The sequence below is a fragment of the Echinops telfairi genome, unplaced genomic scaffold, assembly GCF_000313985.2.
Source record: "Echinops telfairi isolate 266 unplaced genomic scaffold, ASM31398v2 ScPeMD7_20;HRSCAF=75, whole genome shotgun sequence".
NCBI lineage: Eukaryota > Metazoa > Chordata > Mammalia > Afrosoricida > Tenrecidae > Echinops > Echinops telfairi.
Window position 1 is genome coordinate 11,315,936 of NW_022103917.1, and position 26,395 is coordinate 11,342,330.

General features: G+C 43.3%; 1 protein-coding gene across 1 annotated transcript in view; it reads left to right on the forward strand.

Annotated features, from left to right (window-relative positions):
• GPC3 (glypican 3) overlaps positions 1–26,395 on the forward strand; it is a 460,111-nt gene that overhangs the window by 296,885 nt on the left and 136,831 nt on the right. The window contains exons 4-5 of the mRNA XM_004715367.3: positions 5,621–5,754; positions 16,883–17,008. Coding sequence (XP_004715424.1) covers positions 5,621–5,754; positions 16,883–17,008 — 260 coding nt within the window. The remainder of the gene's footprint in view (positions 1–5,620; positions 5,755–16,882; positions 17,009–26,395) is intronic.

Here is a 26,395-nt window from a genome sequence, read left to right on the forward strand (position 1 = left end):
TAATACACTCCCTTTATAGTTCATCAGAAAGAATGTGCAAAGCACTTTAGTTATTGGCATTTTCAATTGAGAGGAGAATAGAGAAGTCTGTTAGGGCTAGTTAAGAGAAGAGAGTCACAGATGCACAGCTGTACTTTCATATAGAAGTGTGTTGTGCCTGGGTGCCATGGCGTTGATTCTGACTCCTAGTGACACTCTATAACAGGGTGCAGTGGCTCTATCAGGTTTCCTAGGCTGGAATCTTTATGGGAAGATTATGGCACAGTGGTTAATCGTTAGGAGAAGATGATTGTGTAGTGGTTGAATGTTCAGCTATCAACCAAGAAACCAGTGGCTTAAACCTACCACAGGAGAAAGATGTGGCAGTCAGCTTCCGTAAAGTAAGCAAGGTGGGCTTAACTTGCAGCACTGTTGCTATTTTTAGGTGCTGTTGAGTCAGTTCTGATACACATAGACCTCATATACAACAGAGGGGAACACTGTCCAGCCCCTCACCATCCTTACAATTCTTTTCGATCCCATTGTTGCAGCCACTGTGTCAATCCATCTTGTCTTGTCAAGGACCTTCCTCTTTTCACTGCCCCTCTACTTTACTGAGCACGGTGGCCTTCTCCAGGCACTGGTCTCTCCTGACATGTCCTAAGTATGTAAGACGAAGTCTTGCCATACTTGACTCTAAGGAGCATTCTGACCATACTTCCTCCAAGACAGATTTATTTGCCCTTTTAAGCAATCCATGGTATTTCCAATATTCTTCGCCAGCACCATATTTCAAGTGCATCAGTTCTTCTTCAGTCTTCCGTATTCATTCGTTAACTTTCATTTGCATATGTGGAGACTGAACATACTATGGCTTGAGTCAGGCGCACCTTAGTCCTCGAAGTTAGATCTTTATTTTTCAACACTATACAAAGAGGTCTTGGACATCAAATTTACTCAATGGAACATGTCATTTGATCTCTTGACTGCTGCTTCCATGAGCATGAATTGTGGATCCAAGCAAGACAAAATCCTTGTCAACTTCCATCTCTTCTCCACATTTAAATCATTCCATTATTGCCTTTACCACCTGAAACCCAAGTGAAAATCAGATGCCAGTTTTCTGATAATCTTGGAATAACTTTTCCCTTCTTTGTCATATCCCTTTGAAGTTCCCATCACCATCCCTATTCTTTAATTGTCATCGGTGTGCTCACAGGGTCCAACACTGAGCCCCATCCAATAAGGGTCTTTGCTCTCTCTGAAGTCCAAAGTATGAGGTGGCGGGGAACAAAACAGTACAAAGTACAACTGTGGGTTTTAGACTCTGATAGACCAAGCTCCACTTTTGCCATCTGCTTGCATTAGGACCTTACTTAAGGCCTTCAGCCTTTGTGGGTGTCAGTTTCCTTTTCTCTAAATGAGTTTAACAGTACCTGTTCTGTATACTTCCAAAGAATGTTGTAGGGCTCCCTATGGAGAATGGATATAGGAATTATTTATGAAACACTTGGCTGGAGTAAGGTATGTTACAGTTGTGAAGCACTAGTGTTATGGAGAATTTTACAATATAGGCTCTCTTTCTCTGCTCAGCCATATGGATGGAAAGATTTCTCACGTTTTCTTTCACTGGAGCAGTTCCAGAACCAGTTGTCTTTGGGACCTGAGAGTGAATAAAATGATTTGACCAATGGAATATCTGTATTCCTTGATAGGCCATTTATGAGGTGCAGGCATGAATTTCATCAGATTAAATATTTTGTGCTCAACTCACTGCCATCCTGTCAATTCTGACTCATAGTGACCGTCTAGACCAGGGCGGAACTGCCCCTGTGGGTTTCCAAGACTGTAACTTTTTACAGGAGTAAATCGCTGCATCTTACTCCCTCAACAGCTGTTGGTTTCAAGCTTCAGACCTTGTGGATCACAGCCCAACTCATAACTGTAGGTTAGGCATTAGGCAGCTAACCACAATGTCAGTGGTTCAAACCCATCAGCTGCCGCTTGGGATAAAGATGAGGCTGTATGCGCCAATAAAAATTTCTAATCTCAGGAACCCTGTGTATGGTCATGTTGAATGAGAATCAATTTGATGGCATTGGGTTTGGGGCTATGGGCTCTGGCACTTAAAGATAACATGATTCAGGGAGGTGAACAGATAGGTGCTTTTTTATTTCAAACCTATTGCTACAGACACTCGCCTATTCAATAAATTCACTCCAACTAACCAAATTTAAAGATAGTGGCATCCTTGACTAGATACAATTGAGAAGAAATTGGATCGCACTTCTTATTTAAGTGCTAGGAAGGCCTGGACCAGGTACTGATTTCTAAAAGGCCACTTGGGAGATTGGCTTCTTCAGCAAGTGTGGTTGGAGACTCAGACCCAGCTCTCCTGGCAGAGCTGAAAGTATGATGCTGAAAGGACATCTTCTATGCGAATGCTGCAGTCCCCTCCGTCAATGTTCTTTGGGGCATCTCCTCTGGAAGTCAACTTCACCTTCAGCTCATACAGTTTGGGGGTGAATGGTGTGGGGAGTGGGGCCTGACCTGTGACCCATGCTTTCTGAATGGAAGAATTTGCTTCATGGTGGCAGAAAATACAGCCTGTCCACTAAGAGATGGGGCATTGCAGATGGGGGAGTAAAGATATTGGCGGCCCACCAGCAGAAGGCTAGGCTCTCATTTGTTCTTAAACTCCCTACTTTTGCCTCAGTTGCACTTCTTTCCAGAAGGTTGAGCCCTGGGGCTGGGGACTTAAAAAACGTTCGGGTCTTGCTTCAGCCAGACCAGTATTCATTGATGCAGAAAGTGGCCTTTCACTGGTGAGGGAGATTTCACGGCTGTAGTTTGCAAGTGGAAGTGGAGGATGTGTGAAAGCATGTGATTTCGCTTATGGAGCTGGACCAAGTATAGGTCAAGAGACTGTATCCCGTACGCCTGAATGTGCTGCCTAAGAATGCTTTGGGCCCGGTAGAAATCAATTCTCACAGATATATATTTGTGGAATAATACATAGAAATTTATGCGTGGGGTGGGGCAAAGATCAAGTTTGTGTTTCAGAAAATGCCACCTATATTTCAGCACAGAATGAATGTGTACGTTTCTGAGCCCACATTTATGATGTGCAATCTTGACTCAGGTATTGGGAGTTGCAGGCTATGCATTGGAGTGAACGGAACTGAACCCCGCCGCCCCCGCCCCCCCCCCCCCCCCCCCCCCCCCCCCCCAATCTGGCAGCCTCAGAGCCTGAAGCCTCCTACCGGACTGCCACCACTGAGGGCACCCCTAGAGGCTCCTGTGAAGCTTAGCTTTAGCCCAAATCAAATGGCATACCCCCAAACATTCGCCACCATATATCCCAAAGCCAAATGGGACATTTTAAAGTGTTTATTTTAAAGTGTCTCCTGCCTTTGTTTCCTCCCCATTTAATCTAAACCATTAAGAAACGCTAGCTTGAATATCAAACTCTTGTTGCTATCTTTCATAAACGGGGATGACGTTAGGGTTTTTTTTGGGTCTAATTCAATAGCCCGATGGTGTTGTTGTTTCTTGCCCGATGGTGTTGTTGTTACTTGTTTAGAGGCTAACCTCAGGTCATCAGTTTGCAACCATCAGCTGCTCTGCGGGAGAAAGACAAGGCTTTCAACTCCCATGAAGAGTTGTGGTCTTGGAAACCCAGAGGGGGTAGTTCTATCCTGTCCCATAGGGTTGCTGTGAGCCAGAGTTGATCGATGGCGGGGAGTTTGGTTTTTGGTATTTCTATGAAAATCTTTTCAACCCGATGCAAATGAAACAACACTTATGTGTTGAGTTAGCAGCCATCTGCCTCCTCCATGCATCCTTGGCGACTCTACTTCCACTACCCCAACTATGTATTTCTACGTAGCTTAATTACCAGTCAGGAACCGCGGTGGCACAGTGGGGTCAGGGTTGGGTGGCTAATGAGTGGGCTGGTGGCTCACAACCATCAGCAACTCCATGGGAAAAAGATGAAGGTTTCTGCTCAAAGATGGCAATGGACCCCATGGCTTTGAATGTGTGTTGGTCTTCGGAGTGTTTCCAGTAATCCAACCCCCTGGATCTGGCTCCTGAACCTTGCAGGTAGAAGCACTGTGGCAAGGCTTTTGGAAATCAACATTGTTGACAGGAGTCTGGAGAGCAACACACAGTCAAAGCAATGTGCTTGCCCACCATCTTGGATCAGAGCATAGCTCTTTGTTTCCTACTTGGGGACAAATACCACAGGTCAGCAGATTTGGCTGCTATATAATTCATTCATCGCCCTTGTTTGCAAGAGCAATTACTGAATCATTTGGAACCAGTCCAAAGCCCCATGTAGAATGTAAGCAAGTGAAAATCCGGTATCATTTTCTAGGGAGGCATAAGCTCAAAGTCAGATAAATGGATGCAAAGAGAAAAAAGTGGATTCAAGTCCGGAATCCAATGCCAAGTCATGTAACCCCCTTGAATTGCAATTTCCTCGTCTGTAACACTAGGCTCATAATATCTAGCACAGTGGCTAGCACAAGGGAGGCCTATAAGAATTTTGAATTGTATATTTCTTTGGTGGCACAGTGGTTACATGTTGGGTTGTGATACGTAAGCGTGGCAGTTCCAAGGGAGAAAAACTGGGATTTCTACTCCCATAAACCATTACAGGCTTGGGAACAGAGGGTCACTTTGAGCGAGCATCCATTTGAGGGCATTGAATGAGGTTTTTTGAGTTTCATATGGAAACTGATTTAGGCTTTGGTCTGAAAATGAGAAAAGTAAAGCAAATGTACAAAGACTCCAATGGAAGAAATTAGTTAAGCAAGAAATCTGATGTCTTTTGTTTTTCATTATTGCTGCATAAGTATAAAAGAAACAAACTTCAGAGGGAAGCCTCCAAGAAAGATTATTGATTGAATGAATGAATGAGGTAGAAAAGGAAGAGGGGAAGGGGGGGGGGGAAGGAGAGAGGAAAGAAGTACCCACATTCTTTAATACTCTAAATTCCGAGTTAATTCGGTGGTCTGTGATCCATAATTGATGACTGGCTGTTGGGTAGTTGACCTGCCTTATATTCATTTCCTTGGACATTTAAAAAAAGCAAGTCAGATGAATGAACAACGGCATTGACTTTTTTTACGAATACCCTTCATGGAGACATACCAAAAAAAGCCATAAGACTAGGGAGTGCTGGGTGCATAGGAGACTGCTCTTTTATGAACAGACTCCACCATACACACCTCATTGCCCTGCTCCAGTTCTTCCTCAACTTTGCAATTCCCTTTTGTGAAATTCTTCATACTCTGTAATACCAATGTGCAATTGAAAGGTGTCTGTTGCATGAAGCCGGTGTAGAGGGTCCTCTCACATGTGCACTTTGCTATAGAAAAAAGCACCTTTCATCTTAGGAAAGCTCTCAATAGGCTGTGCTCAGAGTGTCGTTCCCCACCCCTCTCCTGTAGCCTTCATTTCCACTGGAGGTTTCATGGCTCCTTGCCTTAAAAGCGTATCACCTTTTAGAACTTCAGTAATAGCTTCAGTCTGCTCTTGAAAAAGAAATAGGGGAAGAAATGGAAGTATGTTTCAGATTTTGTTTCTACTATTTATGAAAATATTGTATAATTATATTGCCCCCCCCCCTTTCCAGATCGGCAAGTTATGTGCCCATACTCAACAACGCCAATATAGATCTGCTTATTATCCTGAAGATCTGTTCATTGACAAGAAAGTATTAAAAGTTGCTCATGTTGAACACGAGGAAACCTTATTCAACCGAAGAAGGTGAGAGGGTTTGTGTTTGTTTGTTTTCCCCTCCTGATTATAGCACCCAATTAGCAATTATGTTTTAAGGTCAACACTCAATGGAGTGAAGTTTCCTAAATACATGCTACTGTTTTTGAATACATGTTCTTCTGAGTAGAGTCTTTTGCCAGTTAAATTCTGTCCGTGTTGAAAGAAAAGAAATGTTGTGTTAACATTATATCCAGGTCATTTATATCATATGTAAATATCTAGTAGAGCAACGCAAGGTAGAGTGGACTTACCTATTCAAATCTTTACTTGATTAAATGAAACATTTTCTACTTAAAATCTGGTCTCACAGTTCCATAACTTTCTCCATTACTAACAGTGAGGCAGACAATGCTGAGTTCCCCAGAGACTCTGGCAGGACACCTGTGTGACACCAGATTTTGTTTCTTAAACATACTTAAAATTTTATAACAAGTTAAACTCAGTAACAGATAGGAGAATCTGTCTTCTGTTGAAAGTATTTTGCAAAAATGCAAAACAATGTCACTTCTCACATTTGAGGGAGGGGGCAAAATGAAGAGCTGATATTAAGGGCTCAAGTAGAAAGGAAATGCTTTGAACATGATGGTGACAGCTTATGTACAGATGTGCTTGACACAATGGATGGACAGATTGTGATAAGAGATGTGAGAGCCCTCAATAAAAGTATTTAATAAAAAATGCCATTTACGTTAATCTCTATTGTATCTGTATTGTTTAATAATGAAGTAATAAATACGTATTTAAAACTTTTTTCTTAGCTTTAATGTCTAAAACTGCAAAAATCCAGAGTTGTATTACTTCCAAGTTATCCTCATGGGTGCTATTAAGTCAATTCCCACACATAGTGGCCTCATGTGACAGAGTAGAACTGTTCCAGAAGTTTCTGAGGCTCTCATCACTACACTCCCATGCAGTAAGTGGCCAGTGGATTCAAATTGTTGGCCTTTCACTTACCAACCAAGCTCTCAATCACTGGGCCTCCAGGGTTCCATTAGTTGTCTAATGCATTTAAAACATCAACCCAAAATGTGATTTAAAACAACCACTATTTATTGTCTCACAGTTTCTTTCGGGAAGAAATTTGATAGTGACTTAAGCAGTGGTTCTCAGAGTATCTAGTGAATTTGTGGCCAAGCTAATGGTTTGGGCTGGAATCATCTGAAGGCTTGCCTGAGACTGGAGGATCTACTTCCCAGTTGGTTCATTTATACTTTTAGCAAGTTAGTGTTGGTTGTTGGACAATCTCCAGTTTCTTACCACTTAAAACTCTTTCTGTGTTTGCTTGACTGTTCTTATGACATTACAAGTAACTTCCCCAGAAAGGGGGACTCAAGGAAGGACAAGAGATGCAAGGAGGAAACTGTAATACTAAATATGACCTTGTCTTGGAAGTGCCATGTTATCACTTCTGCCATACTCTTTTCAATCAAGGTGGGACTCTCAAAGGATGGGAATTAGGCCTTGCTTTTTGAAGGGAAGAGTATTAAAGAACTTGTGTACATATTTTTAAAACCATCACAGGGGTCTTCACACTAGAATGCTTGAGAATCACCTCCCTGTAGAACAGGAATTCTTTGGGGGCACTCTTACCTTTCTGGGAAGAGAAAAGTATGCCATATACCAAGACTTTCTCTAGTTCGGACCTGTTCTTTATTCATGATTTTTCATTGTTTTCACTCTCTACCTGAAACACTTGAGTAACTCCCCTAAATACGAGTCACTAATCTTTAATGCATGGAACCCCTTGCCTATTTGGCTGAAGCAAATAATACACATATGTGGCTGGTTTTATTCAAGTTTGCAGAAGTTTATTAACCATCTATTGTGTGTTAGAGGGGAGAAAACGGATGATGTCTGCTGCCATAAAGATTTACAGCATACTATACAGACAGCAAGTAGCATAAGGGTTTCAGGGTACAGTGGTAGTGATGGAGTGTAAGGAGACGATGTCAAGGAGTCCAGGAAGAAAAAGAATGTTTTGGAACTGATTGTGGTAGCAATTGTACAGTTCTGCTTGGCATGATGGAACTATGGAATGGTACGATATATGTGTTGACTCCCAATGAATAGTAAATTTTTAAAAAAGATTTTATGCCTTGGAATCCCTATGAAGGTCATTATGAGTTGGGGTTGACTCCATGACAGTGGATTTGCTTTGTTGATTATGAGCCAAAATATATGTTGGGCACTAAAAATACAAGATCAGTCCGATGGGATGACACATTTGAATAACATAATGCCAAAGCAGTTTTGTAAATGCTAAAGCAATAGACTGCTCAGAGTCTAGAAACCGCTTGAGGAGAATGGAGAACCTCCGTTCAGAGAGGTGGCATATGACTCTGCAAGAGAATCACAGTGAACACACCACCCAGCCACATTTGTTTAAATAACTTGGCTATTTAGCAAGATCCTAGACCTCTACATCCCTGACTTCTACTAAGGGCTCTGTGGGACCTGCTCCTTTCACCTTAACAGTTCAGGGTGTGAAGAGATCAACAAATAGATTCTTGGCTGGGTACCCAAATTTGGCACTTTACTTTTATTTAAATTTGTAGCTAACCCCAAAAGACCCTCATCTCCCCTCCAAAAAAAGGCACAATTAGAATATTTGGCAAAATCTATACAGCTGAGTGAGTGATGGAGTCAAGCCTCAGTTCTTCGGGTGTTGGGAGCTTGAGTTGAAATATTACATCTCATGTTCAAAGGCAAGTTGAACCAGTGGGGTCTGAAATAGAGCTGATCTTTCTGAGTTCTCTGGTAGAAGAGAAAAACAAAACACTAGCAGAATGTCTGATTTCCCTCAGCTTCCCCAAATAGGGATGGAAAAGACTATTGGGGAGAGGCGAGAAGTAGGAATTTAGGTGATCTCTTGCTGGCTGCACTGTCCCGTCATCTATTGGTATTCCGAGGGTTGCCTTTGTACAGTCCTAGTATTTGAGGAGTGTTAGTACAGCTATGTATTTCTCAGTATAGTAAAATATGTGCCTCCAGCACCTACCACCCATGTCCAAACAACATTCTCCGTGTGGTTACCAAAAAGACCACTGGAAAGAGGCCTAATGAAGCATTCCGTCTTTGGAGGGTGTGAGCAGGTGATCTGGATCTGATCAGGAGTTGAAAAGCCCTTTGCCTTCATAAAATAATAACATGTAAGGAGATGCAGGATTCCTTTGCTAGCATTCAAAAATCATCTGTTTGTTTTGTCTGCCCCCAACTGGGTAGTCTGCAACATACAACTAATCTAAAGAGATTACCTCTTGAAACTGAAAAGAAATTTCAGACTCCTGGCGGTCTATGCATGGAGCTCTGTGTTCCTTTTAGGGATGAATATTGAATCTATGAGGAGATCTGGTGGCATAGTGGTTATGTGTTGGACTGCAGTCCACAAGGTCCGCAGTTTGAAACCACCAGCTGCTCCAAGGGAGAAAAACGGAGCAGACCTTTCTACTCCCCTAAAGAATGCGTATTGGACACTCACACCCTGCTGTATAGGGTCGCTGTGAGTGAGCATCGAATCTGTGGTAGAGAGTTTAGTTTGGTTGTTGAACACATCTGCCTCGGATTTAGATCAGGGAGTCTAGAGCAAGATGCACAAATAAGAATTCAGTTCACTTAGACCTGAGTGCCACACAACCCTTTCTGGAATGTTCTGCCCAGCTCAGATGCCAACATCTCTCTCTCCCCATCCTGTTCCCTCCTTAAATGCCTCCTTCCTCCCTTCCCATATGGCACCATTTACCTATGTATCGGCATGCTCCCTGTCACATTTGGTAGGATACACAAGCAGTAGCTTTCTCATTTCCAAACCCAAGGTCTACGAGGGTAGTTATATGGACCATCCTACATCCCTGTCCCAAGATTATGGCCCAGTTGCTAATCTGTAAGGAAGTCATTCAGCCCTCTGCCCTGTAAAATGATATCTATGTCTGGGAGTGGGGGGGGGGGGCTTCTGAAAGTTTGTAGAAAATGGAATTTCCCCAGGAACTTTTTAAAACTCCCAAATATTATGGGCCTCTCTTCCTTCCTGTCCCCTTTAAAGAGACATTGGATCAGATGACACTACTGACTGACAGAAAGAAAAGAACTAAAGTTGATCTAAATCCCCTTTTCCCAGATCCATGTTTTCTAGAACTTCCTCTCTGACTGCTCCTCTGTCTTGTGCCTTCCACCCTCTGAGCAAATCAATGTGGTATATATGTCCTGAGTATTGTGTTTGGGGCCTGATACAAGTTATTCTGCCCTAAATTGACCTCTATTTCTTGCACCCTTTCTTGTATTCACATTAAGCTCTGAGGACATCATGATGAATAAGAGGGTAGGCAGACATACAAGCCAATACATTTCATACATCAGAGCCTCCAACTCAGAGCTGGGGACAAAGGATAGCAACATTACAGACGGAGAATGTAGCAGCTTTCTTGAAAAATCAAGAAAGACAATCCTGGAGCCTGCGACTTTTCACCTGGAATTTGAAGGACACGGAGAAGTTCAACCGATGGTGGGGAACGAGGATGTTCCCCACAAAGGGGGCAGTATGAGAGAAAGAGAATGAGATTGCCACCTAGCAAAGCCTGCGTGCAATTCTACTCTGTCAAGTAGGGTTGCTACGAGGTGAAAATTGACTTGATGGCACGCCGCAACAGGATTGAACATATCTGTCTACAACATAAGGTTCCCTGGGTTGCCCAAACGGTTGGCACTCAACTATTAACCTAGAGGTTGGTGGTTCAAATCTAGCCAGTGGCTCTGCAGGAAAAAGGCTTGGGATTTCAGTAAAGATTCCAACCCAAATCTCTTGTCACCAAGTCAGTTCTGACATGTAGTGCCCCTGCGCAGGGTGTCCAAGGCTGCAAATCTTTAGGGGAGCAGATAGACTCCTCTTTCTCCAGTGGAGCACCTGGTGGATTGGAACGATTACACGCCAAGAAGCCCCTGTGGATTCCACTTCTACCTGGTACCACCTGAGGTCAACAAGAGTTACTTGATGCCTTGTCAATCATGAAATGGTTCGTTGGTTTTGGTAGCAAGTTGTAGTTTGGGGTTGCGTTGTGACAGGCTCTCAGACAGAATTAGTTGTGGCTCGGCCCCATTCCAAAGTTTATTTCTGGATGTTTCTGCATTTTCAATAATAATAATAATTGTGAGGTCACATGACTTTACATGAGAAAAAAGGACCTTAATAAGAAAAGGGGAAAGTTCAGGATCTGCAGTAGGGGATGAAAGACTATTTATACATGCAGTGGTTTCCAATTAGTGCTGCTTTGATGCCTGCCCAAGCAAATCATATTAAGGCAGTAAGGCAATCCCCCCAGCCCTCCCTGCCAAAGCCAGGGCCCTCCAGTAGAGGCTGATGACATCCTTCAGGATGGTCACATGCACCCTGCCTCTGTATTTCAAATGGCCAGGGCTGGCAGAGAGGCCTGTGCTGTCAGTCCACATCGAACACACTGAATAGAAAACTCTAGGAAGAGACTCTTGTTCTGGAGCAGACAGATGTAAACAAGGGCTAGGCTTGTCCTAAGTGAGAGCGTGAGCTCCACTATTTATATGTGAGATGGTATGTTTGGCCCACGTGTATCAGAATACAGTGGAATTGGAATTAAAGTAAATTCTCTTCAAGCAAATTGTTTTTCTCATTCTGGGCAGCTAATTGTTCAAACTTTTTCTTCTCGCGCTTCTTTTTTTCCAGAGATAATTCAGTTAGTTCCCTTTTCTAGAGATCAGCTAGTTTCAATTTATTAACTTCAGGGGCGGGGGGGGGGTTCTTTTTGGTCTATCATGGGGTACTAGCACAAAAAAAAGAAATCTGAACTTGGTCAGACCGGGGAACTTAACATGTCATTTAATTTAATTTCAGGTGTCTTTCTTAAAAGAGAGAAATAGAAGTGCTTACCTCACCTCCTTCTAAAATGTTAATTGAGGGGAAGGGCCAGGAGGGGACATAGAGCTTGATTTAAATAATCAAAATCAAATGGGCTTCATGTCTATGACTGAAGACATTTAAAGAAGAGTGACAGGAAGTGACAAAGAGAAGAGAAATGGGAGAAGTCCAATCCCCTCCGGTAGGAGGGAAACTACTACTGTCACACTCTGCTGCTTGCTGGGCTGTGGTGTCAGAGGACATTAGCACCTGTTGCCATTAACTCCCCAACGCTTTAGAGAGGTGGTGGTAGGGCGGGGGGAGAGGGTGTTTCTCCTACCCTGGTATGTCTAAATTTATTTTCCAGAATTAGTGATTCTTTGGGAAATGAAGGTTTCTTTTCCCACCATACTCAGAAGGGTGTGCATAAAAGGAGTGGTCTGGCTTGTCAAAGTGGCCTTTGGGACTCAGAGCCATTGGTCAATTTGCTAGCTGTCTTGGAGCCCTGCTCTTTGTTCCCTCCTTCCACTGAGCCTGGGGGTCATTGGGGTGCTGGCATTTATTTAGAATGCTGCGGTGCTTTTCTAATCAATCCCACTTTGGATTCTAGGCGGCTTCCGATGGGGGTCATGTACACTGAGAATCAACAAGAACTTGGGGAACACACCTTATCAAGAAGTAATCAGGTTTAGGGAAATAAAATGAAACTCTACTCAAGAGAAAAGTCTGGAAGAGAATATTAATAACCCAAAGATTAACAGCGATGGCCTCTGAATGTGTTGTTTTTTTCTTGGTCAACCTTTCTGTAGCTTCTAAAATCTCTGTAAATAAGAAAGCAACCCAACAGACCTTATTGTAAAGGTCTGTATTGTAAGGAACTGTAACCACTGCTTACAGCTTTTCCACTGCTGAAGTTGCCGTTCTACCAAAAGCCCAGCCAAACCAAGACCCAGGCCGCTCTCTGCCTGTTCTCCTGATTTCTCCTTCCATTGTTCCCAGGAGCATCCCTCTCCCTGCACCCTCCTACCAGTCGACAACCCTCTTCTCTACCTTTTTTTTGGGGGAGCGGGGGTGGATAACAGCTTTATTCAGAAATCATTTGCATATCAGAATTCACCCATTTAACATGTATGGTGCTGTTATTTGGGGTATATTCGGATTTGTGCAACCATGACCACAATCAACCTTAGAACATTTTCATCCCCTCAGAAATAGACCCTTTACCTTTTAGCTATCACCCCCAAACCCTCATCCCAACCCCCCAAGCAACCACTTATCTACTTTATGTCTCTATGAATTTGGCTGGTTGGCTTCTTTCGGGTAGCATACTATTTGTAATCTTGACTCATGTTGTGGCGTTTAGCAGGACTTCATTTCTTGTTATGGAAGAGTACTTATTAAAGGGATAGAAGAATAGACCACATCCAATGAATGGCTAGTCATTCATCAGTTGATGGATATTTGGGTTCTCTCCACATTGGGGCTATTATAAATAATACTGCCCTGAGCATGTATTCACACATACCCTTATAATAGTGGTCTCACATGATATTTGTCCTTTCATGTCATCCAACCTTTTTTGTTTTTTAAAAAATAGTTTTATATGCATAAGTTTTGTGTGAACATATTTTTGGCTCTTTAGGGTATATAATTAGGAGTGGAATTGCTGGATCATTTGGCAGTTTTATATTTAACTAGTTAAGAACTGCCAGACTTTTCCACAGCAGCTGCACCATGTTTATATTCCTACCAACAATGCATGAGCATTCCAATTTCCCACATTCTTTCTAGCACTTCTTTTTGGAGGGGAAGGAGTACATCTTTGCCTGTTTATTGTTTTTATTGAATATAATGGACACCTAGTGGATATAAGTGGGAGAAAGATGAGGTTGTCTACTTGTCTAAAGATTTACAGCCTTTGAAACACAAAAGGACAGTTCTACTCTGTCCAATAAGATCATTCTGTGCCGAGTCTCTGAGGGTGTTAGGGGGCGGGGACCTCTGATAATGGCCACACTGCTGCCCTGCCGGCTAGGTGGCTTCTGCCCTGGCACGGTTAAAAACTAACCCTGTGGTGTTACGGGCTAGATTGTTGCCTCAAACTAGCTGCTCTGAGGGAAGGAGAAGAGGCTGACTGCTCCCATGAAGATTTATAACATGTCTATGATATCCCTCACTGACCCATAGCCCTACGGGGGACAACACTGGAGACACAGTGTGGGAATTGCACCCAATCTGACCCCACCACACTGAGGCAAAACACTAAGGGAGTGCAACAGAACAGCAAGGGGAGCAGAGCAACGAAGTCCTGAGGAAGTGCCAAAAATAGACTTTGGGGCTAGGGCATGGCACCCCACCAGGCCTGACAGGAAAATACTTCTAAAGGTCAATAAACAGACTTTGAACTAAAAAAGAATCATTATGATTTGGAATTGACTGGACAGTGAGTTTGGTTTTTGTTGTTATTGCTATTGCTGTTGTAGGCTTGTGTCCCAAGGACGAGAAGTCAGTTGATATGAGTGCAGGGTGAAGAGAATGAGCTTCACCAGGACTTCCATTTATATAAGGGAATCAGGCCACACCCCAAGGGTGACTGGCTGATCACATCATGGAAGATGATTACATTATATTATGGAAGCACACCAAATCTGCCAAAACCACTGAGAAGCATAACCTAGCCAAGTTGACACAGACATTTAACCATTACAATTGGTAATAGCGAACATTGTGTTGGGGGTGGGGGTTACTTTGTGCTAAGCACTTTACATGCTCTACCTCATTTAATCAGCACAGTAACCTTATGAGATAGGTACCATCATTTTCCGCATAGGTAAACTGTGACTCAGATAAGTTTAGATTTGACCTGTTTTCACATGGGGGGAGCACCTGACATTTGAAATTCACGTTGGTTATTATGTCCCAACATACTCGCTAGCAGTTGGCCATTCAAATTACCCATTCATGCTGCCAAAGAAAGGCCTGGCAGTCAGCTTGCATAAAGATTACCCCCATTGCCAGCAAGTCAATCCTGACCCATTAGTGATCCTATGTAAGATTTCTGAGGCTATAAATCTTTACACTAGCAAAAAGCCTCATCTTTCACCCTTTGCTGCAGCTGCTGGGTTTGAACTACTGACCTTACAATTGCCCAGCCAACACTTACTCAACATCCCCACCCGGGCTCTTCTCCATAAAGATTATATAAACAACACAAGCCTATGGAGCAGTTTTATTTTGTAACACATGGCTTCACCTTGAGTTGAATTAAACTTAACAGCCTTTCTTGACCTCTTTTTTTCCATTGTCCTAAATTTGGTTTGGGTTTTGCTGTGACCGAAACCTTTGGAAAGTTGTGTGTTGAGTGCTGTAATATCTTTTTTTTTTTTTGTCTTTAAAAAAATCCATTATTCGAGGTCAATCATCTTATGGTAATAAAATGGAAAATAGCATTTAATAATAACAAAAAAAAGTTACTTCTGCCAGCCTTCTTCCTCTTTTAGGGGCCAGTTCTGGGCTCCGGGTTTCTGCTTGTGACCTAATGAGATTCAAGCCTCTGCCTTTTCCATTCTCAGCCTGTAGCCAGTACTGAATAATTACTCCACTGCTTACAAATTCTCTGACCTTAATAGAGACCCGGGGTAGACTGGGAGGTGCAGAAAACTTTCGTTTTCCTCCTAGCAGAAGCATGGCTTTCAGAAAGGTCTAGGTTTAGGTGCTTAACCACTGGACATCTATGAAATAGATGAAATAGAGCGTTTCTTTTTATAAGCGTATCCACATCTCTCCTGTCTGCTGTGTCTTATTTTGTGTGCCCATGTGCATGTGTGTTTTTTCCTGGAAAGGTGGACCCTAGTGATGTAGTGGGTTATATGTTGGACTGCTAACCTCAAGATCAGCAGTTCAGTCCCACTACCCACTGTGTGGGAGAACGATGAGGCTTTCTACCCCTACAAAGAGTTACACTCTCTGAAACCAATAAGGTTAATTCTACTCTGTCCTAGAGAGTCACAGTTCACTCCACAGCAATGTGTTTGGTTTTTCACTTTCTGTATATGAAGATAGCACACCAGAAATGTATGTTTATACATTTGCATATGTAATATAGTTCTCTTTCTCTTTTACAAGCATATAGATATGCAGAGGTGTGCTGGTCATGATGTGATTGCTATTAAGTCCTGCCAGGGCCATGTGACCCCATGTGACAGTGTAGATCTGCCCCAGAGGGTTTCCTAAACTGCAAATCTGGAGGCGGGGAGCAGATCCTCTAGAGCCCTAATTCCCAAAATGGGCGACACTGCCCCCTAGGGGCTACTGGAAAGATCCAGGGGAACGTGCAAAAGCGGCTTACAACATTCTGTCCTATAGTGCTTCCAAAAGAGTTACAGTCTCAGAAACCCACAATGGCAGTTCTACCCTGTCCTGTAGAGTTCCTACGAGTTGAAATTGACTTGATAGCAGTTTTAATTGCCAGGCAGGTGCTAAGTCTTTTTTTTTTTTCCTTTCCTGAAATGGAGGCGGCAGGGCAAAGTTTGAGAACTTATGGCCCAGATTCACTGTGTGGGTTCACACCCACCTAATGATTACGCTATCAGGACACAGCATAGCATACAAAATAAAGGCAATAAATGAGAAGATAGAATTTCCTCCTACCTGCCCCCCAATCCAGCTGTCCCATTACAATATACAGAGAACAAAGAAACCATCATCTTCCCACAGGGGTGAGTTCCTCTGCCTCTATTGTCAGGCAAATTGCATAGATGGCTACTGCTAGGCACCCTGTGCCTCTCTGCTCTGCAGCCATTATTAGCAGGAGCCTCTATGAAAAGGGGCTATCTCTAGGGTAATAGCATTGTAAATTACAATCAATGCATTCAATTACACTCAGAAACCAAAAGATATGTAGCATTCAGTTGTGCCTTGTAATCAGCACCTCTGAGTACAGAGCTAACAAGCCTGCTAAACCAAAAAAAAAGGAAAAACAGCAGAAAGTGTTCAAAAATGGAGATTAGAATTAAATCCTCTTCCTGATAGGAACAGCGCTCCTCTTTTCTAATATCAGTCTATTGATTAAAAAAAGAAAAACAGCAACCAACCTAATTTGTAGCCTTGTAGTCAAGAATGTCTGTAAAGGTCATTTATTGCTCTACTCAGCGTGGCAGAGCCTTTCTGTCATGCTGATAAGGAAATGAAACTTTATTCACACTGGGCGCACTTACCTCTTACACGAAGATGTTTTTGTTTCTTCCTTTCTTCCAGGGAGCTAATTCAGAAGTTGAAATCTTTCATCAGCTTCTACAATGCTCTGCCCGGCTACGTCTGCAGCCACAGCCCTGTGGCCGAGAACGACACCCTTTGCTGGAATGGACAGGAACTCGTGCAGAGGTGATCTTGGGTTTGGTTTGGTTTTCACTGTTAATATCGCAATATCTGAGGATGGCTCTTCAGATAGTCATCACAAGGTTAATGATGTCTTCTCTCAGCCTCCATGACGTCTCACAAGTAAAAGTCTGAGGGAAAAAAAGAAAGAGCCTACCCCAACCCATGTAGGATCTGTGAGATGCTGGCAGTTTCTAACCCCTGCCGAGTTTAAAATATGTGCTCAGTGGCATTTTATACTGTCTAGCCTGTGAAGCAACTCTGTCATTCTGCCCTTGGCTTCTTCTACCTCTTCGTGATGTGGGCCTTTCTTTATTGGCCTCGAAGAAATCATCAGCATACTAAGAAAACAAAAAATCCAAATGTGGCACCTTCGAGTCGATTCAGACTCAGGGTGACTCCAGGGGCAGAGTAGCACAACTTCTTTCCTGAAGCTGACGACCACATCTTCCTGCAGAGAGGCCAGTGGGTTCAGACTACTGACCTTTTGGTTCACAGTGGAGCACATTCACCAGTGGGACACCGAGACTCCCTCCAATCATTAGCTATGAGTGAACTACGTCGAAGGCACTAGGCTACCTTTGGGTTGTGCTACGTTGATAGCAGAGCATGTGCTATTTCTACCATCTTCACATAGAGAGTCGGTGACATCAATGTCAGTCACCCATTAGCTTTAGCGTGAAGGCACTCTGCTCTGGTTCAGTGGGTTAGCAATCTGAGTTCTCCCAATGAAGTGTCCCAGCCTATGTAGCTCTGCTCTCTGCTTCTGTTGTTGCTGCTGCTCCTCTACTCCTCCGCTGGTGTCACACCTGTCTCTGGATCAAGAAAGTTCGTACTCCACTCCAAGCTTTTCACGTTTCTTTTTCTTTTCTTTTCTTTTTTTACACTCGTATTACCCAATTTATTAAACGAAAAAGGGAAAATATAGTAAAACATTTTGGACGTTACAATTATCATTTGTTATTTATTATATTATTTATGGCATCTAGTTTACAGTATGCAGAAGAGGTTTCTGGTTGATAGTCACGTTTCTTTTTCTGGTAGTAAAATTCCCTCCTTCCTGCTTCCGAGATGGCTCGTTCTATACCCAGCAGAATGGAAATCACAATCAACTGTGTTAAAAATCAATCAGGGCAGAATCATATAATCCTGTCAACAGCTTCCGCCAGCTTCTTTCCCAGACCCATCAAGGAAGAGTCCTTTGGAGGGAGTGTCAAAAACCATGACTAGAAGAGCCGTATTGGAAAAAGGTCACTGCACTGGCGCTAAGACCTTCTGTGCAGGCTCGTGTGGTGTGAAGCAGTGACATTTTGATGGACTTGTGCTCATTTGAACTCTTTTGGGTCCAGTAGACTTTCATGATGAATGTGGACCTGACCGTGGAATCCAAAGCCTGCTAAATTTGAATGAATCCAAAAACTCATCAAATGGACACTTGTACAATTCAACTCTCATAACTGAATACAATTTAAAAAAAAACACACCACTTCAATTTATTAGCTTTAGGTAGCTTAGGATAGTGAATGCAATAATAACCAAGAGTCTCCAAAGAGAAAAAGCTCTAATTCCAAACTACCATTTGTACTGCTGCAATACCAGTTTTTTTCCCCCAGACAACTTTTAGTATTGATATATACTATTTAGGAAAGTGAGAGCAAGGGGGAAAAAGAAGAAGGAAAGAAGGGGAAAAAATAAAGTCAGCATGTTTGCAGCCCGCATAAGGGACATGCAGTTCACAAAGTACATAGTTGGGGACATCAGGTTATAATTAACCAGTACTTGTATTACTGACCTAACGCAATGATGGAACTAGGGAATAGTGTCAAAGGAGATTTTTTTAAGTTTCTCAGGAATATACATTTAATCATAGGAGACTCCTTTACCTGAGGACAGTTTGAAACCACCAACAGCTCATCAAGTGAAAGGCTAGGCTTCCTACCCCCATAAAGAGTAACTAACAGTCTGGGAAACCCACAGGGATAGTTCTACCATGTTCTATGGTGTCGCTATGAGTCGGCATCGACTCGATGGCAGTGAGATAAATAGAAGGGAACAAGACCTGTCGGTGGAAACATTTGGTCAAAAAGAACACATGGGTACTGAAGGAAATATGAAGCAATATCCATGTTAGCTGGCCTATGAGAGCAGACCAGCTGAGCTTCTCCGCTGCCCACGGCATCCCTGGCTGTCACACATGGTTAATGCACTCAGCTGCTGACCAAAATGTTGGTGGTTTAGGTCTACCCCAAGGCACTTCAGATGCCAGGCCTGGCGATGATTTGCTTCTGAAAAAGCAGCCGTTGCAAACTCTATGGTATGCCATTGTCCTATGGCACATGCGAGGTCCCCATGCACCACCCATAGTCAGCTCACCAACAACTATGTCCTCTTTTTCTAAAATCACAAACCCCTGTGTTGATGGGCACACATCCCCTGACCCACACAGGGACACACAGGCCGACTGCAGTCACTACAGCATAGGGCAGTGATGTGCCGCAGGTGCCAGACATAGCATTGGACAGATGACGACAAGATCAGCATTTTGAACCCACCAGTCATTCCTTGGGAGAAAGAGGAAGCTCCCTGCCTCGGAAACCCACACTCTGAATGGACTTGGTGGCAGTGACAAGTTGCGGTTGGCGCTAGTGACCCATCCTCAGTTTATTTGAAGGCAGACTGTGCATGGTCTCTCAGGAGCAAATATGCATTCCTTGAGGACTGGAAAGGGGCTCTAATGATGTAGTGTTTACGCTTGGGGCTGCTAACCACACAGCTCTCTGTTTCCATAAAGGGGCGGTTCTCCTCTGTCCTGTAGGGTCACGATGAACTGGAATCTATTCCATGAGGTGAGTGGATTTCTCCAAAGGGCTCAAGGCAATGTACTCTCAATCTGGAAGAGGCAATGAAAGCAGCAATGGGAAGCAATTATGGAAGATAAACTGTACAGTCAAGAGAAAGGAGGCACAGGAAGACATTTTTAAAAGTGATTAAAAGAATAATATTTCGTGGTGTGCAATACTATCCAAAATTACTCAATTCTGAGCTTGCTTACGCACTCACTGCCATCGAGTCAATGCCAACTTATAGCAACCTTACAGGACAGGATAGAATTGCCCTGTGAGCTTCTGAGATGGTAACTGTTAACAAGAGTTGGAAGCCCTGTCTTTCTCCCAAGGAGTGGCTGGTAGTTTCAAACTGCTGGCCCTGTAGAGCACAGCCTAACACATAACCACTGCGCCACCAGGGATCCTCAAGCCAGAGTCGAAACTATTGAAACCAAGGCTTCATAGCCTTTCATAGCGATCCCTGTCTTGATTTGATGTACAGACTTCAACCTCCTAGATCATTCTTCTATACCCAGTTCTCCTTGTCCCTCGTATTCGTTTGGGTTTTCTAGAGAAATATAACCAAGAGAGAAGCAAAGAAAGATGGATTTTAAGAAATTGAATCACATAATTGTGAGGGCTAGAAAGTCCAAAATCCTTAGGCCAGTCCAGTTGGGAACTCCAGCAAGGATTTCTATGTTACCGTCTCTTGACATCACTCTGTCTTTTTCTAGACACTTCGCTTTTGCTCTTAAGACCTTCAACTGATTGGATAAGGCCCACCAACATCTAGATTAGTGTTTGACCAAATAACTGAGCCCCAGAGTCAAGCTAAGTTAACACATAAAATTAACCATTATGCATCGCTCTGCCTGTGCCTGCCAGGATTACTGCTTGTGACCAAAGGGTCAGAAGGAGAGAGGGATGCAGTTCTTGGTCCCCCATCATACATTTTTGGATTTCCTTTCTACTTTACTTTTCCTGGCAGCAGAAACACCACTCTTCCTTCTTTCTAATTCGGTGAACTGCTGTGTTAACCCTAATGGGTGCCCTAGAATGAACGCACTGAGTTAAAATGGTGGTTTCTGGTATGGTCGTGTACGTATTCTACCTGATGTAAAAGGAGTCAGGATCACTTGCGAAAAGGTTTTGATGGAAAAGAATGGAGTCTGTATGTAAAAAAATTGATGTAATTTACTATAAAATGAAATATGTATGGTAGCAGAGGTTTTTTTTAAGCCTGTTCTTGCAAGGCAGATGAGTTTGGGGAGTATTCCCTTGTCCTAACCTCTCTGGGTCCTATTCACACCTGTGCACCCTCCCTCCACTACTTTGCATCATTTTCTTTTCTTGAAAGCCACCAAGACAGGTCCCAGCATGCACCCACCCTCAAACAAACCCAGCAAACCCGGAACCATCATCGTGCTGAGGTGGCCTCTACTCAAGGAAGTCCCGTGTATGTCGGAGTCACTCTGGGCTCCATGGACTCCATAGGAGTGTGCAGAAGGAGATCTTCAGGCCTTTTTTACAAGGTGTCCCTGGGTGCACTCAGACGACTAACCTGCCCATGAGCAGCTGAGCACATGAACCATCTATACCGCCCACGCACTCCAACATACCCAGAGCCTTGACAAAGCAAGCTCGCCTCACCACGGCCTGTTTGACAGGCACTTCTGTTGGTGGGGTGAGGACAGGTCCTTCTAACTGTCAGGCTGCATGCACTATCACTCTTGTACTCTAACCCGAAAGATTTACGAGATGCGATTTGGAAGGAATATGGCTGCGGTTGAGAAAATTATGCCATGGACCGACCAGCACATCTCTGCACTCGAAGTCTGAGTGACTCCTTGGCAGCAGACCCTCTGAGAGCTCCCAGATGAGGATTCCTCATGGTGTAGCGGGTTCCATGTTGGGTTGCTAACCAGAAAGTCAGCAGTTTGAAACCATCAGTTGCCCTGTAGGGGAAAGATGAGGCTTTTTATCTGGAAGGAGTTATAGCCTCGGAAACCCACAGGAGCAGTTCTGCTCTCCGCTCTAAGGTCACTATGAGTTGGAATCCACTCAATGGCAGTGAATGAGTTGAGACTGAATTCACTGATGTTGGTGCTCAAAACGATTTCTCGTGTCTTCTCTGGAAAGAAATCTTGAGGACTTAGGACTGTTGGAGTATCATCAGTGTAGCAGGCCAAGCATTCCATGGGAGACCCTGAGAGAGTAAGCAGGATGAGCCCAGAGGCTGTTGGAGTCAGACTGATGGAGCCCGGAATCCTGGTGCAGATACCTATTGCATGATTTGGGAAAATCCTGCACCCTTATTTGTAAGACGGAGCTAGTGATACCCATTCTGCAGGATTTCTTAAAGATGAGTTCAGGCACCTAGGCACTGAAGAGCCTGCTGATGGAATAGTCATCTCTATTGCCATCATCACAGTGGGGTTGAGTGGGCTTGGTATGCCCCCAAGGCCGGGTGAGGATGTGCCTTCTTCCGGTGCCAGCCAAGTGGATTTGGGGACATATCTAGGAGTTAATTGTAGCTTAATGATGGGTGGCTGTTTAAGCAGGATTATGCCATTTGTGTTCAACTTGGGGGTAACAAAGCCCTGGTACTTTCGTGGGGTAAATATTGGGCTACTAACTGTAAGGTTGTAAGGTTCAAAGCCACCAGGTATTCTGAAGATAGATAAGAGTATCTGCTCCTATAAAGATGTTCAGTCTGGGAAATCCTATAAATGGTCATTTTGAGTCAGAATTAAATCTGTGTCAGTAGCTTTGATCTTTGGTTTTTCGGGGGTGGGGTGTGTGTGTGACAGGAACAGAGATAACTATTTACTGCAATGCTAAAACTGCCTTTAAGCGGACTTTCCAAAGAGGAGTCCCAGAAACACTGGGAGTCCTTTCAGCAGAGGTGGTGGACACAATACTCTGCCGGCTGTATACGTTTTGTCCCAGGTTTCCAATTTTGAAATCGTGGGGGCGTGACCTTTGAGAGTGTGTGTAAGGCGGGGGATTACTTGACCCAATAGCAGTAAGGTATTTTGCTTTGTTTTCAAAGACATTCATTTCTCCAGGTGTGTTTTTTTCCCCCTCTCTTTTCTTTCGTAAGTGTTAAAAAGCATTTGAATCTTTTTGGATGAGTTTTACTGATAGAAATATAGCCAAACAATTGGGTGTTACCTTAAAACACACCAAAGGCCATCATAAGGCAGCTTAACAGAGCATTTAGTTAAGCGCCTAACTTTAGAATCAGCAAGCCTGGGTTTGAACTTTTGCTCTGGGATAGATTCCCTATTTCTCTTCCCAGAGCTCCCATTTCCGAACCTGTAGGCTATGAATTTCTACCATCACAGACTGTTACGAGGATTCAGAATGGTGGTGAAATATAGAGGATAGAGTCTGGGCCACAGTGGGCCCTCAAGAAATGGTGGCTATTCTTGACGTGGTTGCTGCTATTCAGACAAACCTATAAACGTATCTCTGCCAGATCTTCACTGGAAGAGAAGGGGAGCCAGGCGTGATGTTGAGCCCCTTTGCCACAAGTCAGACTTGACTCGATGGCTGTGAATTTGGTTTAGTTTTGATTCAGAGATCCATAATTTGTGTCTTATCTCCTCTCCCTTCAGAAACACTGCAGGTCCAAATGGTGGGCATTTGGGTCTACTGGTGCTCAAGTGAGAGTTATTTGCATCTAAGAGTATGTGCCAGGTGGCTCTTCTCACCTTCAGTTACCTTGTTTGATAGCAAAGCCATTGTAAGGAGTTCTTCATAGGACTTTTTAATAGTGATGACCCCTGGTCAATCTTTCAAAATGACTTCCATTAGAACCCAGGATATGGCTGGTTGCAGGCCAATTCTAAATGCTCAGGGCTCTAAAGTTCTTCCTGTCACCCTTGGGTTAACCCTGTGGACAAGGGAGCAAGGTCATTAAAATTAGTTGTGTTGTTCCAACTTCTTAAGCCAATGCATTTCATTCCGTTCATTGAGTATGGCTTTGATCTTTGGTTGTGGTTCCTTCCTAATGAAGTTTCACTCCCCTGTGAAGAACCATTTATTCTGCTTTGAAGCTTCAGTGTCACAGACACTTCCTAGTTTGGACCACCTCATAATTTAGCAATCCTTTCGATCACCTGTGCATGGAGCTTAAAAACCACCCACGTGTACTTCCTGGTGTGATCCATTCATTGACTTATTTCACCCTTCTCCATGCTTCCAGGCACAGCATTGGGCCCAGAGCTGGGATGAGTCTGTGTATCAGGAACCAAAGGAAGATGTTATGCCCTGAAGTTGGGGACACACCAGTTGTGAAAGGAAGAGATTCAGGGGGCTGTGCTATACAAGAATTCATGTTGCAAAGTTAATCCCCAAACACGATTAAGGATGCTGGAGACAAGGACCATCTAGACGGGCTCTTTGTCTTTGGGCAACTTAAATGCTCCCTAGTCTAGGTTAAGAACCCTCGGTATCATAGGCTTCCTTCTGGCATGCCCCATTTACCCTATAACACAAGCTTTGATATGTTTATCTCTAATCTTCAACTAGCTCCTTCAAATGCTCTTCTACCTCACACCCTCTTTGCTTGGCTGTGCCTAGCATAGAGTAGACTCTTCATTGAATGCATGAGACGAAAAGCATACTTGGACGTCACAGACCCGACTACCGTAGTCTCACTATGGGACATTGGGCAGCTTACTTCAACTCTCTGTGTTTTCATTTCTCCTTCTGTAAAATGGTGAAATAACTGCCCCCCCACACACACACACACACACATACCATGCAGCATTGTGACCCTTTAATAAAAAAATACATCTATGGTCTTTGAGATTTCTTACACCCTCCATTTATCAGGTAGTAATAGAGAAGAGAGTGAAGCCCTAATGGCACGTTGGGCTACTACCCACCTGCTCAGCAGTTGGAAACCATCAGCTTCTCCCAGGGAAACACATGAGGCTTTCTGTTCCCAGAAAGAGTCACAGTTTTGGAAACCCGCAGGGGCAGTTTTAGCCTCTCCTATAGGGACTCGATGGCAGTGAGGTTGAGTTTTGGAGAGAACAGAGCTTTGCAGCATGAGTTCTTGTACCTTCCTCCTTTTCACTGATCCGCTACTTTACCAAGGCCTTTCCGAACAATATGTCCAAAGTATGTGAGACAAAGCCTTGCTTCAAAGGAGCATTCTGGCCATACTTCTTCAATGACAGATTTGTTTGTCCTTTAAGCAGTCCATGTACTTTCAATATTCTCCATTAGCATCACAGTCCAGCTGCATTGATTCTTCTTTGGTTTTCCTTATTCAGTGCCCAACTTTCACATACATAGGAGGCAATGGAAAATACCCTGACTTGGGTCAGTTGCACCTTAGTCCGCAAAGTCACACCCTCGCTCTTCAACACTAAAGAAGCCTGTGCAGCTGATGTACCTAATGTAATGCATCTTTTTATCTGCTGCTTCCTTAAGCACTGACCGTGGATCCAAACAAGACAAATTCCTTGGCAACTTCGATCTTTTCTTCAGTGATCGTGATGCTGCCTACTGATCCAGTTGTGAGAGTTTGACTTTCTTTTCATTGAATTTTAATCCATATTGAAGGCTGCAATGCTTGATCTTCATCAGCAAGTACTTCAAGTAATAGTGGTGGTTAATGGGAAACAAATATCTAAGCCTTCCATGGCCATTGGTCACTTGATGTGCATTAACTAGATTGATCTCACAAAAGACTTATGAGTAGGCATGAATGACCCCATTCTAATGTTGCAGTTGGATAAATTCTCAGTGGCTACAGCCTAGTACCGTATATACTCGTGTATAAGCAGAGTTTTTCAGCACATTTTTCATGCAGTTTTTGTGGTAAAACTAGGTGCCTCGGCTGATATTCGGGTTGGCTCATACTTGAGTATATCTGGTAAGTGAGAGACATGGGATGCCAACCCTGCCAGGTCATGCCCTTATCCTCAATCTTACACTACCTGGAAAATGTCTGGCTTCTCGCCCTAATAGGTTGAAAGCTCTCCTACTACTACCTCTTTTTCAAAATTTTTAATCATTTTATTGGATGCTTTTACAGATATCATAACATTCCATAGTTCAAGCAGTATTATACAATTGCTATCGCAATCAGTTTCAAAAAATTTTCTTTCTTTCTTCTTCAACTCCTTGATATCAGTGCCCCTTTATCCCCTCCCTCCCCCACTCTACCTCCCAGGAACCCTTATTTATTTTCCTAAAATAGTATATATTTTTGCCATATCTTGCACAATCCAATATATCCATTCACATACAATTCTGTTGTTCCATCCTATCTAGTATGGTTATACAGTCATCAATGCTCCCTATTCCTCTCTGTCTACCCCTCGTCTCGTACCCTCAGGAAAGCATTACTCCTGTAACTGTTTCAGAAGGGTTATCTATCTTGGATTTCATGTACCAAATGATCTTAAATATACAAGTGAACATATGCAAATCTAACATGACCAATGAGATAAAGCAAATAAAAACCGTAAGAGTAAGGGGGAAATATTAAAGAACTAAAGGTTAGTTATATGGTTCATCAGTGCCATACTGCACCCTGGATTTATCA